The 12,673-nt window shown below is 45.1% G+C and overlaps 1 protein-coding gene across 3 annotated transcripts in view; it reads left to right on the forward strand.

The window, feature by feature from the left end:
- Positions 1–12,673, forward strand: part of cwc27 (CWC27 spliceosome associated cyclophilin) — a 44,599-nt gene that overhangs the window by 13,957 nt on the left and 17,969 nt on the right. For 2 of the 3 annotated variants that reach the window (XM_053646165.1, XM_053646166.1), the window contains exon 11: positions 8,522–8,625. In XM_053646165.1, coding sequence (XP_053502140.1) covers positions 8,522–8,625 — 104 coding nt within the window. The remainder of the gene's footprint in view (positions 1–8,521; positions 8,626–12,673) is intronic. The other variant, XM_053646167.1, reaches the window with a different exon arrangement.

Genomic DNA, 12,673 nt, shown 5'->3' on the forward strand with positions numbered 1-12,673 from the left:
CTTTAATTTACTCACCACACCTTTAATTTACCCACCACATCTTTAAATTACTCACTACACCTTTAATTTACTTACCAACTACACCTTTAATTACCGTCACTGTTACTTACTACATCTTTAAATGAATCACTGCATCTTTAAAGAACATTAATCAGACTATAGACAGTTCTGCTTTTCCAGAGCACTGTTTTTCACGGTGTAAAGTTTTTCATTCGTGCTGTGACAGAAACAGCTTTTGGTGTGTGTAGAGTGTGTGTGTGTAAAGTGTGTGTGTGTAGAGTGTGTGTGTGTAGAGTGTGTGTGTGTAGAGTGTGTGTGTGTGTAGAGTGTGTGTGTGTGTAGAGTGTGTGTGTGTGTAGAGTGTGTAGAGTGTGTGTGTGTAGAGTGTGTGTGTGTAGAGTGTGTGTGTGTAGAGTGTGTGTGTGTAGAGTGTGTGTGTGTAGAGTGTGTGTGTGTGTAGAGTGTGTGTGTGTGTAGAGTGTGTGTGTGTAGAGTGTGTGTGTGTAGAGTGTGTAGAGTGTGTGTGTGTAGAGTGTGTGTGTGTGTGTAGAGTGTGTGTGTGTGTGTGTGTAGAGTGTGTGTGTGTGTAGAGTGTGTGTGTGTGTAGAGTGTGTGTGTGTGTAGAGTGTGTGTGTGTAGAGTGTGTGTGTGTAGAGTGTGTGTGTGTGTGTAGAGTGTGTGTAGAGTGTGTGTGTGTAGAGTGTGTGTTCCCGATCAGAATATCCTGATGTCATATTTTCTGCCTGTAGCTTTGGGCTGTATGCGGGTTGTCGTGCTCAGGCTGTCAGTTTCTTGTCGGGTTCTGACCCGGGATGAACCGAGACAGATGATTTCATTTGGTTTATGGAGTGCATTTGGATAATGGAGCAGCTCTGTAGTGCCGCATCAGCATTCATGTGATGTGATGAATTCTTGCTCGTTACCGTGTTTATTCCGAAGCGGGGATGTTTTGTGTGGTATTGTTCAGGCTGTGGTGTGTATGGGTGGTGCAGACTGCAAGCAGAAACCTGCTAAACTAATATCCTTAACTGTCCCAGCTGAAATGTGATCTGTTATTATACACACACTCTGCTTTATCCATCCACTTCAGGGACACCGGGGACACGGGGACGCCGAGGACGCGTCTCTTCCCTCCGCGCCGCTATAATTATATAACAACCATAAAAACGCTTAACCTTGTAAAGTCGGAACCACAAGACGAGGAGCGTTTCTGATGAACTGATCAGTGATTTTAAAGACCACAGACAGACAGGCGGAGAGAGAGAGAGACAGAGAAACAGACAGAAATGAAGGGACAGACAGGCAGAGAGAGAAATGGAGAGAGAGAGAGAGAGAGAGAGACAGAATGTTAGGGGACAGACAGTTCGACAGAAAGGAAGGGACAGTCAGACAGACGGAGAGAGAGATGGAGAGACAGAAAGGACAGGACGGGTAGACAGACGGAGAAAGTTCCGAGTGGTGAGGTTCCGAGTGGTGAGGTTCTGAGTGGTGAGGTTCCGAGTGGTGAGGTTCTGAGTGGTGAGGTTCTCCTGCAGATCTACACAGTGTGAGTGACAGTGAACCCGTCCTGTGTCTAACACTTCCAGTCAAACAGAGTTGCGAAACGACAGTCGCAGTCCTGCTGAATGGCTGTCATTGTAACTGTGTGTGTGTGTGTGTGTGTGTGTGTGTGTGTGTGTGTGTGTGTGTGGACACAGTCTGGTTCCTCTTCAAAGCCTCGTCTCTTCCCTCTTTATTCACATCAGTGCTTTCATTCCTAAATTAATTTTCTGTTTTTCTCTTGAACTCTCGGTCTGTCACTTTACTCTTTCATTTTCCCTCCTTTCTGTCTCTCTCTTTCTCTTTCTCTCTCTCTGTCTCTCTCTCTCTCTCTCTCTCTCTCTCTGTCTCTCTCTCTCTCTCTCTCTCTCTCTCTGTCTCTGTCTCTGTCTCGCTCTTTCTCTGTCTCTCTCTCTCTTTCTGTCTCTCTTTCTCTCTCTCTCTCTGTCTCTCTCTGTCTCTCTCTGTCTCTCTCTCTCTTTCTGTCTCTCTTTCTCTCTCTCTCTGTCTCTCTTTCTCTGTCTCTCTCTCTCTCTCTCTCTGTCTCTCTCTCTCTCTCTCTCTCTCTCTGTAACAGAACCTTTTTCCTTTTAATGGAATGTTTCAGGTAGAACAACTCAAAGACTCAAAGAATGTTTTTTTTTCCTTTTTTTAATTGAGTATGACCCTGTGACTACAACCACCCTTAAAAAGATAGACCTCTTGCAGAACCCCAGAGCCATCGGTGATTCAGAAGGTTTCTTTAGAAGAGTGCAGATACACAGGCCGGAGATCTTTGAGGAGATCTCTTCTCTTTATTGTGAGCGTGACAGTCAAGTCGTAACACTCGTAGCGATCTCTGAAGTGTTTGTAGGAGAACCGAAACTCTGAAATGGGAATCTGGTAGAACCGATCGAACGTGGAGTTTCTTCTCTAAACCTTTATCTGCGTCTCTGGATGAAGGAGCTGTTGGACGTCACCTGAGGAACAAAAGATCATTTCATATAGATCTCACTGCTTTAGGGAGTGATTTGTTGAACCCCGAGGAGAGAATGAGCAGGTGTTCTCTCTCTCTCTCTCTCTCTCTCTCCTTCATTTCTGCTTTTATTGGCACAGAGGCCAGGTACCGATTGTTTTGCTGTTGCCGTGGTTACGCGGTCCTTGTTTTGTGAAAGGTAGCGTGTCGAGGCAGGCTGTTATCGCTGAGGTGCTTCCACGTGTAATCCATGGCTTCTTCTGAGAGCAGGATGATCACGGACTCGTTTCCACTCATGTGGTGTTTTTTTTTTTTTTAATGTTAATGAATGAATGAATGAATGAATGAATTTTATTTAACCAAATGAAAAGCTTTGATGTTTACTTGGATACGATGAGCAGCTTCCTCTGGGTTGCCAGGTTCATGTTTTTTGTTTTTTAATTGAAAGGGTGGCAGTTTTTTTGGGGGGGTTAAAAAGAGTCCACCGTGCATTTTAATCAGAATGCAATGGAATCAGTTTCGGCGAACATGCAGTAGGCCGTGGCGAACACCGCGCAAGTGTAAGTGCAGAAACGGTTCTGCGATGTACAGAACCGTTTCCGTTCTAGTGAGAAGCGTAGTGCGTACGGGTTTTACAGCGACTCGGTCCGGATGTGTTCGAACGGACCGGCAGTGCTCGTAATCGCTCGTAATCGCTCGTTCTGTGCGTCAGGATGCCGGGGAAACGCTTTAAATAAGGAGGAAGATATTACAAAGATTGGAGGGAAAGGGGAATTCTAGACTGGATCATCATAAAAAGATGTATTGGAAATGCGTGCGCACCACGGTGACCTTGTTTCTCTGAGAATGAAAAAGAAGAAAACTTCACTCACGTCACTATTGCAGAGGTTTGCTTGGAGTTTCAGGTCATTTTGTGTGTGGGGGTGTTTTGAAACGTTGAGACCTGGCAACCCTGGTTGTGAGGTGGTGTTTGAGGCATGAATTTAACCAGTCGTTGTGCAGTGTGTGACACTCTCACGGTGGTGAATCAGCGTGTCGTGTAGGTGCTCGTTTATTTTGTTTGCGTTGCCATTTCTTTTCATTCTAATAGCTGGTTTCAGCTACACCTGCGTTAATAACAGGACTGATCCCCGAATGCCAGGGACATAACGTTATGCTACGCCACGTTCGTCCGCGGCCTGCTGACGTAGTACGACGCGGTACTGTTATTGCTGGAGCTTTTTGTCTGCGGAACGTTGAGCCTTGTTTTTGCTGCAGGACGATGAGACGTTTCTTTACAGATTTAAACGCCCCACCTGCACTCGGGTCTCCCGCTCCGTCAGACATCGGGTGGGGTTCCCGTCCGAATCGGAGGGGTCTTACAGGTTCAGTAAAATTTGACCTATAACTTCTTTTACGTTCAAGACTCAAGAACTTGATATGTACGAGGTGCTCGTACGGTGAATTCTCACGGGTGGTGCAGTAGAAAATAACGTTAAGACGAGTGTAATATATCATACATGTAAACGTATACGTCTGTAAAAATGTGTATGAAATGAGTTTTATAAAATACATTGTTTCTAGAGCTCAACACACACGACTTTTACAAGCTGAAACACACGAACAATAGGAACGGGTCTAGACGGTTTAATGGCTGCGGAGATGTGTGTAGAGACCTTGGGGGATTGATAAACTCGAGATTCAACATCCAGGATCAGTACCGGGTCGAGAGAAAAATAAATAAATAAATAAATAAATAAATAAATCTGATCCAATCCTGTCACTAACGGAAAAGATTGAAATTGCATTTGGAGAAGAAATTTTAACACACAAAGATTTTATTCATTTCTTAGTTTAGGTTTTTGAAATGATCTTTAAACTGTTCCTGGATTTTTAAGAGCTTCAGTAAAAAATGTTTACATTTTAAAGCTTATTATGTTTGTGAAGAGAGATTATTGGACAGGTATGGGCTGATGCTCAGAGTTTGAGTGTGTTGGAGAATGCAATAATATAATAAAAATGCCTCCATGGAGCTAAAGCAAGCTTTGAGAACCAACAAGGTGCATCCATGAAAACAAAGCGAAACCAAGTGAACATACGAGGTCATGAAACATCAGAAATGTGCACAAACGCACTGGATGAAGACCCAGAGTCACCGAGAGAGAGAGAGAGAATCACGGACGACTCGGTTTGGAGTGAAGCGTCACCTCCACGTTCTCTCTCCAAACAATCCAGCCTCTGTGGATGACTCTGGAAGCTTCAGCAGAGGCAGGATGCATGAGGAATCTGTACTGAAGAGTGTGGACTTTCTGGGTTCTGTATTCGGTTTGTGAAGTGACCACCGATCAGCCTCTGTGTGTAGGTTCAGCTCTGCGTGGAGATAAGAAGAGCTTGTAGTCACGCAGGAAAGCATTCCTGTGAGCGCTGTTAAACATCTCCTGCTCCTGTACCGCGGTTTCCCTGCTGAGACCCTGGAGAGCCGGGGACTGGGTCAGAGTCCAGCAAACTCCGACAGGAGGAACATCAAAGACCTGCAGGAGTGTGTGTGTGTGTGTGTGTGTGTGTGTGTGTGTGTGTGTGTGTGTGTGTGCTCAAAAGAAGCAGATGGGATGAACAAAGATGGTCATTGTTGGTGCACGTCTGTGGTGTGTTTCTGGGCTCAGATCCTGAACTCCGCAGCTTCACCTGCACTCTGTAGTCATGTTTAAACTTGAAAGCCAAACCTAGCCGTCAGATCCCCAGTGCAAGTTATTACTTATTGCTAAGCTGTTATTATTATTATTATTATTATTATTATTAGTATTAGTATTAGTATTATTCTTATTCCTGAATATTAGATGCCTGCTCTGCATCAGAGCTCTCCACCTCTTTCAAGAATTTTCTTTACGTTCGTAACGCTTCATAAACCTGCACGAGGAGCACACGCTAATGCTGCGTGCGGTTACAAGGCCAGAGTCGCTCTTACTACCTCCAGGTTTATTATTTCCTCTAACAGCACGTCCCCGAGGGGTTTACTCCTCTTACACCACGGCACTTTACCCACAATTCTCCATTTTACATTTACTAAAGAGTAACGCATCATACTTCATATTACAGCAGCTAGAAACAGTCGTTCCATCAACAGCCTCTCACTGTTCTCTCTCTCTCTCTCTATTCTCTCTCTCTCTATTCTCTCTCTCTCTATTCTCTCTCTCTCTCTATTCTCTCTCTCTATTCTCTCTCTTTATTCTCTCTATTTATTCTCTCTCTCTCTCTATTCTCTCTCTCTATTCTCTCTCTCTCTCTATTCTCTCTCTCTATTCTGTTTCTGTTCTCTCTCTCTCTCTCTCTCTCTCTCTCTATTCTCTCTCTCTTTATTCTCTCTTCAAGTTAATAAGTGAAGAACCCCTGCAGTTTGTTAAAACGCAGCTTGTTAGTGTCCTGAAGATGTGGGAAAACGTACAGCATTACTTCTGACACTGGAGACTCCTTCCATAAATCTTAAAGAAGTTACAGAAAACGTCACCGTATCAACGATTACATACGTACCAGCGTCTGCTGTACACGACCCTGTGGATGAGCCGTTACTATAGAAACGATAAGGTATCAGAGCGAGAGCGTTAATATAAACCTGCGCTGCTGTCAGAGCCGCTGTTCTAGAGAACTAATCCCCACCTGACGACCAATCACAGTCCAGAACTCAGCATGTTGTGGTGTTGGTGAAAACTTCCCAAAAAAAAAAAAAAAAAAGGTGTGAACAGTCGATTTGATCGCAGTGGAAACCCATCCGCATCGTGCTACTTATAAACGTGACTACACCCAATTTAGTTTTTGTCTTTTTGGAAAAAGAAAAAAAGGACATCCGGTGGAATTTGTTGAAAAGGTTGTTTAGTTGAGTAAAAGTGTATCAGTTTTTTGTGTAAAAGATTAAAACTAAAGCTGAATGAACTGGAGAAAGGAGCACTGTTCGCTCTGTGAGCTTCGGTTACTCGTTAGCTGCGTTAGCTTTGTAGCTCCAGAACCAAAACATGTTACTCTCCAAACGTTCCAGCTCCTCCATTACATTCGGGTTGAAGAGGAAAGTCAGTGTGAACAGAACCGTTCCACTAAAACGACGCAGATCTTCTACATGTTCAGTGAAGGAGAACACCGTGGAACAGCTTAGAACAGTGAGTCGAGAACACGAGGACGCCGTGCCGGCGTCTCCAGAGCCGAACTCGCGCTCCGTTCCAGCTCGACCTCTCGCGTTGCAATTAACGGCTAGTGAGCGTTCACATAAAAGGAACAAGCACCTCAGGCGGAGAACCCCATCTCGCCCTCTCCCTTTGTGTCGGGGGCTAATATATACACCAAAAGTACGAATCGCTCTAATAAATCGACTGGCGCCTTATTAGAGTGAGTGTTCTGCGTGGCTTCCAGGCAGGCCAGGGTTCTGGCACCGTTAGCAAGGATGCTGTGGCTAGAGCCGTAAAACTCGAGCTGAGAACATCTCGCGTCCTTTAGAGGGAAAAACAATTTGGCGAGGAAAAATTAAAAAATGTAGAGAAGAAACATTCTCTAAAACTGTATTTTAGCACTTGGAACAACTTGTGTTTCGTTGGTGTGTAAAAAGCGTGTTCTTTAAGCGTAAAGACACAGGAGAAGCGAGGGAACCTGAGAACCTGAGGCAGGAGAGACTTCTCCTGTTACACGTGTGACGGATCTCCGAGCGCCGAGCCAACACATCCGTCACCACACAATAACAATATTGTTACAGCGCTGATATAAGAGCTATAATAACAAACAACACTTTATCAGATTTGCTTTCACCTGTCTCACACTCGAGGTAATAAACCTCCGGAGAGAGAGAGAGAGATCAGTGTTCTCATTGTTCTCAGAGACATGCCTGTTCTCACGCAGAACCGCATTAAAGCAAAACATGGAGACGGGAACTGGCAGCTTCCCAGACGAAATCACTGAACAGCTGATTAACAGAACACACACACACGCACACACGCACACACACACACACACACTATTCCTGGGTGTGAAGGTCCTCACCGGAACCGTGCCAACCACACAGAGCCTGACTGACGACTGCCCTGCTTCCCTTTAACCCTTTAATGGCTGCTCTGTATCGCATAGGGAAATCATGTAGAGTCAGCCTCAGCACGGTTAAAGTCCTAATGCAGAGACTCGCCTTTAACCTTAAGAGTTCTCATTCCCATCAGAGTTCTGCTTAGAACCTTTTCTGAAAGGAGAATCTCTCATTTTTCATTGGGTTCTACTTACAATGTTTAAGGGACAAACGAAAGAACCCTTTATGGTGCTTAATTTACTCCACTTTTATCTCCAGGGTTCTACATTTCTAAACTGGAACCTATTTTTGAAAGACAAGCTTATGTTGTCGGGTTCTACAGAGAACGTTTAAATGGGACGGACTGAAGAACCCTTTAGGGTGTGCAATTTATCCTGCTGTTTTATAAAAGTGTACTTGATCCAGTTTTGGGACAATGGCATGCTCTTAAAAATGTTCCTCAAGTGCTCTTTGGATTTGTTAATGGTTCTTCCTAAAATAGTTCTGCTTAGAGCCTTTTCTGGACCCTTTTTTCCCTGAAGCATACCGAGCAGTCAAACACTAGGAGCACATTTTCCCCAATGTTTTCAGAAAAAGGGTTCCTGAAGGGTTCTTTGAATAGTTAAAGGATCCGAGTTTCTAAAAGAGTTCTACTTGGAACCTTTTCCGAATACTTTCCCCCCATAGAGTATACTTAGCAATCAGACTTTAGTCTATTTCTTAAAAGTTAGTAATAAAACTCTAAGAGCATGTAACATTTTCAGAAAAAAGGTTTCCTCGAGGGTTCTTAGCATATTTAAGGAGGTAGGTTTCTAAAAGTGTTCTACTTGGAACCTTTTCTGAAAGGAGGAGCTCAGTCGTAGGGTTCTGTACATCAGCAGACGGTTCGGTGTCGCACCGCATCAGCATCAGACTCAGTCAGGGGGCGTGGTCTAAAGTCTGAAGGCGGGGCTTGTATGTTTGAAGTCAAAATCGAGGCTCTAGTTTACGTTTTCGTTTTCTCTCGATCACAGCGATGAACTCCGCAAAGAAGCTCGTCAGCTGAAGAAGGAACTCCTCGCGATCAAGCAGCGAAAAGAGGAGAGGATGAAGCCGGAGGAGAACAGCGCAGGTGACGGTTAGTAAATAATAATCCACCTTTCAGAGCCGGGGAGACTACTGACCAAACTACCGACCAGACTACTGGACAAACTACCGACCAAACTACCGGACAAATTACTGACCAAACTACCGGACAAATTACTGACCAAACTACTGGACAAACTACCGACCAGACTACTGGACAAACTACCGACCAAACTACCGGACAAATTACTGAACAAACTACCGACCAAACTACTGGACAAACTACTGACCAAACTACTGGACAAACTACTGGACAAACTACTGGACAAACTACTGACCAAACTACCGACCAAACTACCGGACAAATTACTGACCAGACTACTGGACAAACTACCGACCAGACTACTGGACAAACTACTGACCAGACTACTGGACAAACTACTGACCAAACTACTGGACAAACTACCGACCAAACTACTGGACAAATTACTGACCAAACTACTGGACAAATCACTGACCAGACTACCGACCAGACTACTGGACAAACTACCGACCAAACTACCGGACAAATTACTGACCAGACTACTGGACAAACTACCGACCAGACTACTGGACAAACTACTGACCAAACTACTGGACAAACTACTGACCAAACTACTGGACAAACTACCGACCAAACTACTGGACAAATTACTGACCAAACTACTGGACAAATCACTGACCAGACTACCGACCAGACTACTGGACAAACTACCGACCAAACTACTGGACAAACTACTGACCAAACTACTGGACAAATTACTGACCAGACTACCGACCAGACTACCGACCAGACTACTGGACAAACTACCGACCAGACTACTGGACAAACTACTGGACAAACTACTGACCAGACTACCGACCAGACTACCGGACGAACTACCGGACAAACGCCGAGTGTTTCTTCTGCCTCATCTTTCAGTGTTGTAAAGGGAGTACGACAGGCGCTGTGTGATAAGAAGGAGAAACACTTTAATACACGACAGCGTGGCGTTCTGTTTAAAAACAAATGAAATACAACAGAATGGATTTGTTTTTAAAATGAATATCTAAATCTTTTCAGTTTCAGTGCCTAAAACTGCGCGCTTTTTCCTTCAGTTAAATACAGACCGAAACTGATGATAACCGTATGATTATAACTGTTATTTATTTTCATCAAAGACTAAACGACTAAAACTCAATCAAATTTAACTGATGAACTAAAACTCCTGTCATCACTCGTACACAGATTTCATCTCAGAAACGGGGCTGCTGCTCGAAATCAGGCCTGGGTTCTGGGGCTAGGAATAGCTAAATCTGTGTGTGTGTGTGTGTGTGTGTGTGTGTGTGTGTGTGTTCTGAAGCTCAGCCAGGCTAAATGTGGTGTTCTCAGTGTGTATGTTTGTTTTTGTTGTTGCTTCTCTGGTGTTTGTCAGCTGCTGATGAAACTTCCTTCTCTCTCTCTCTCTCTCCATCTCTCTCTCGCACGCTCTCTCTCTCTCTCTGTCTCTCTCTGTCTCTCTCTATCTTTCTCTCTCTCTCTCTGTCTCTCTCTGTCTCTCTCTCTCTCTCTCCCTCTCTCTCTCTCTCTCTCTCTCCATCTCTCTCTCTCTCTCTCTCTCTCTCTCTCTGTCTCTCTCTATCTTTCTCTGTCTCTCTCTGTCTCTCTCTCTCCATCTCTCTCTCTCTCTCTCCCTCTCTCTCTCTCTCTCTCACTCTCTCCCTCTCTCTCTCTCTCACACACACACACACACACACACACACACACACACACACACACCACAGAAACACACACACTTTAACTCCTGCCCCGAAGCACACCCGTGTTCCACCTTTACAGCATGCAGAACCTGCTCAGCGTGATGACGGCGCGTCCGTGTGTCTCCGTGTCTCTCGGGCTTCTGCTGGAGACGAGATCTTCTCCTCCGGCTGTTTCACCTGCGTGGTGTAGATCAGCAAGTTCAGATCAGTTTATCTGATTAAAAACCGATCTTATTTCCTTCATTTCTTGCAAATCCGACTGGACCTTAGTTGTAGTTTGCTGGCTGATCTGCACTTGTTGCTATGGTAACGACGCAGGTACGTCACTTATCCTGACCTGCGTCTAATGATGTCAGGAAGCATCACATGCCAAACAGCAGGGAAAGATCTGATTTACATCTGTTTCTCCTGCAGAGATGCGCACACACACACACACACACACACACACACACACACACACACACAGAGGGAGAGAGACAGACAGACAGAAACTCATTGCAGTGGTTACCTTGTGATGAACACAGAAGGAAAGTTGTAGTTGTAATGGTTGTGTAATGGTGTAGTGGTTGTGTAATGGTTGTGTAGTGGTGGTGTAATGGTGTAGTGGTGGTGTAATGGTGGTGTAGTGGTGGTGTAATGGTGTAGTGGTGTTGTAGTGGTGTTGTAGTGGTGGTGGTGTAATGGTGTAGTGGTGGTGTAATGGTGTGGTGTTGTAGTGGTGGTGTAGTAGTGGTGGTGTAATGGTGTAGTGGTGGTGTAGTGGTGTAGTGGTTGTGTAATGGTGTAGTGGTGGTGTAGTGGTGGTGTAATGGTGTAGTGGTGGTGTAATGGTGTAGTGGTGTTGTAGTGGTGTTGTAGTGGTGTTGTAGTGGTGGTGGTGTAATGGTGTAGTGGTGGTGTAATGGTGTGGTGGTGTAGTAGTGGTGGTGTAATGGTGTAGTGGTGGTGTAGTGGTGTAGTGGTGGTGTAGTGGTGGTGGTGTAATGGTGTAGTGGTGGTGTAATGGTGTGGTGTTGTAGTGGTGGTGTAGTAGTGGTGGTGTAGTAGTGGTGGTGTAATGGTGTAGTGGTGGTGTAATGGTGTAGTGGTGTTGTAGTGGTGTTGTAGTGGTGGTGGTGTAATGGTGTAGTGGTGGTGTAGTGGTGTTGTAGTGGTGTTGTAGTGGTGGTGGTGTAATGGTGTAGTGGTGGTGTAATGGTGTGGTGTTGTAGTGGTGGTGTAGTAGTGGTGGTGTAATGGTGTAGTGGTGGTGTAATGGTGTAGTGGTGTTGTAGTGGTGTTGTAGTGGTGTTGTAGTGGTGGTGGTGTAATGGTGTAGTGGTGGTGTAATGGTGTGGTGTTGTAGTGGTGGTGTAGTAGTGGTGGTGTAATGGTGTAGTGGTGTAGTGGTGTTGTAGTGGTGGTGGTGTAATGGTGTAGTGGTGGTGTAATGGTGTGGTGTTGTAGTGGTGGTGTAGTAGTGGTGGTGTAATGGTGTAGTGGTGTAGTGGTGTTGTAGTGGTGGTGGTGTAATGGTGTAGTGGTGGTGTAATGGTGTGGTGTAGTGGTGGTGTAATGGTGTAGTGGTGGTGTAGTGGTGTTGTAGTGGTGTTGTAGTGGTGGTGGTGTAATGGTGTAGTGGTGGTGTAATGGTGTGGTGTTGTAGTGGTGGTGTAGTAGTGGTGGTGTAATGGTGTAGTGGTGGTGTAATGGTGTAGTGGTGTTGTAGTGGTGTTGTAGTGGTGTTGTAGTGGTGGTGGTGTAATGGTGTAGTGGTGGTGTAATGGTGTGGTGTTGTAGTGGTGGTGTAGTAGTGGTGGTGTAATGGTGTAGTGGTGGTGTAGTGGTGTTGTAGTGGTGTTGTAGTGGTGGTGGTGTAATGGTGTAGTGGTGGTGTAATGGTGTGGTGTTGTAGTGGTGGTGTAGTAGTGGTGGTGTAATGGTGTAGTGGTGTAGTGGTGTTGTAGTGGTGGTGGTGTAATGGTGTAGTGGTGGTGTAATGGTGTGGTGTTGTAGTGGTGGTGTAGTAGTGGTGGTGTAATGGTGTAGTGGTGGTGTAGTGGTGTTGTAGTGGTGTTGTAGTGGTGGTGGTGTAATGGTGTAGTGGTGGTGTAATGGTGTGGTGTTGTAGTGGTGGTGTAGTAGTGGTGGTGTAATGGTGTAGTGGTGGTGTAGTGGTTGTGTGTAATCAGACCTCTCTTGAGGAAGTGATGGTGTTATTGTATGAGTCATGTCTCAGTGTATCTGCAGGAGTAGATTGATTGGTTGATTGATTGGTTGATTGGTTGATTGATGGATGGATTGATTGATTGATTGATTGATCGGTCTCCTCAGTGAACAGT

This window comes from Ictalurus furcatus, chromosome 16 (genome assembly GCF_023375685.1).
Source record: "Ictalurus furcatus strain D&B chromosome 16, Billie_1.0, whole genome shotgun sequence".
In the NCBI taxonomy this organism is placed as follows: domain Eukaryota; kingdom Metazoa; phylum Chordata; class Actinopteri; order Siluriformes; family Ictaluridae; genus Ictalurus; species Ictalurus furcatus.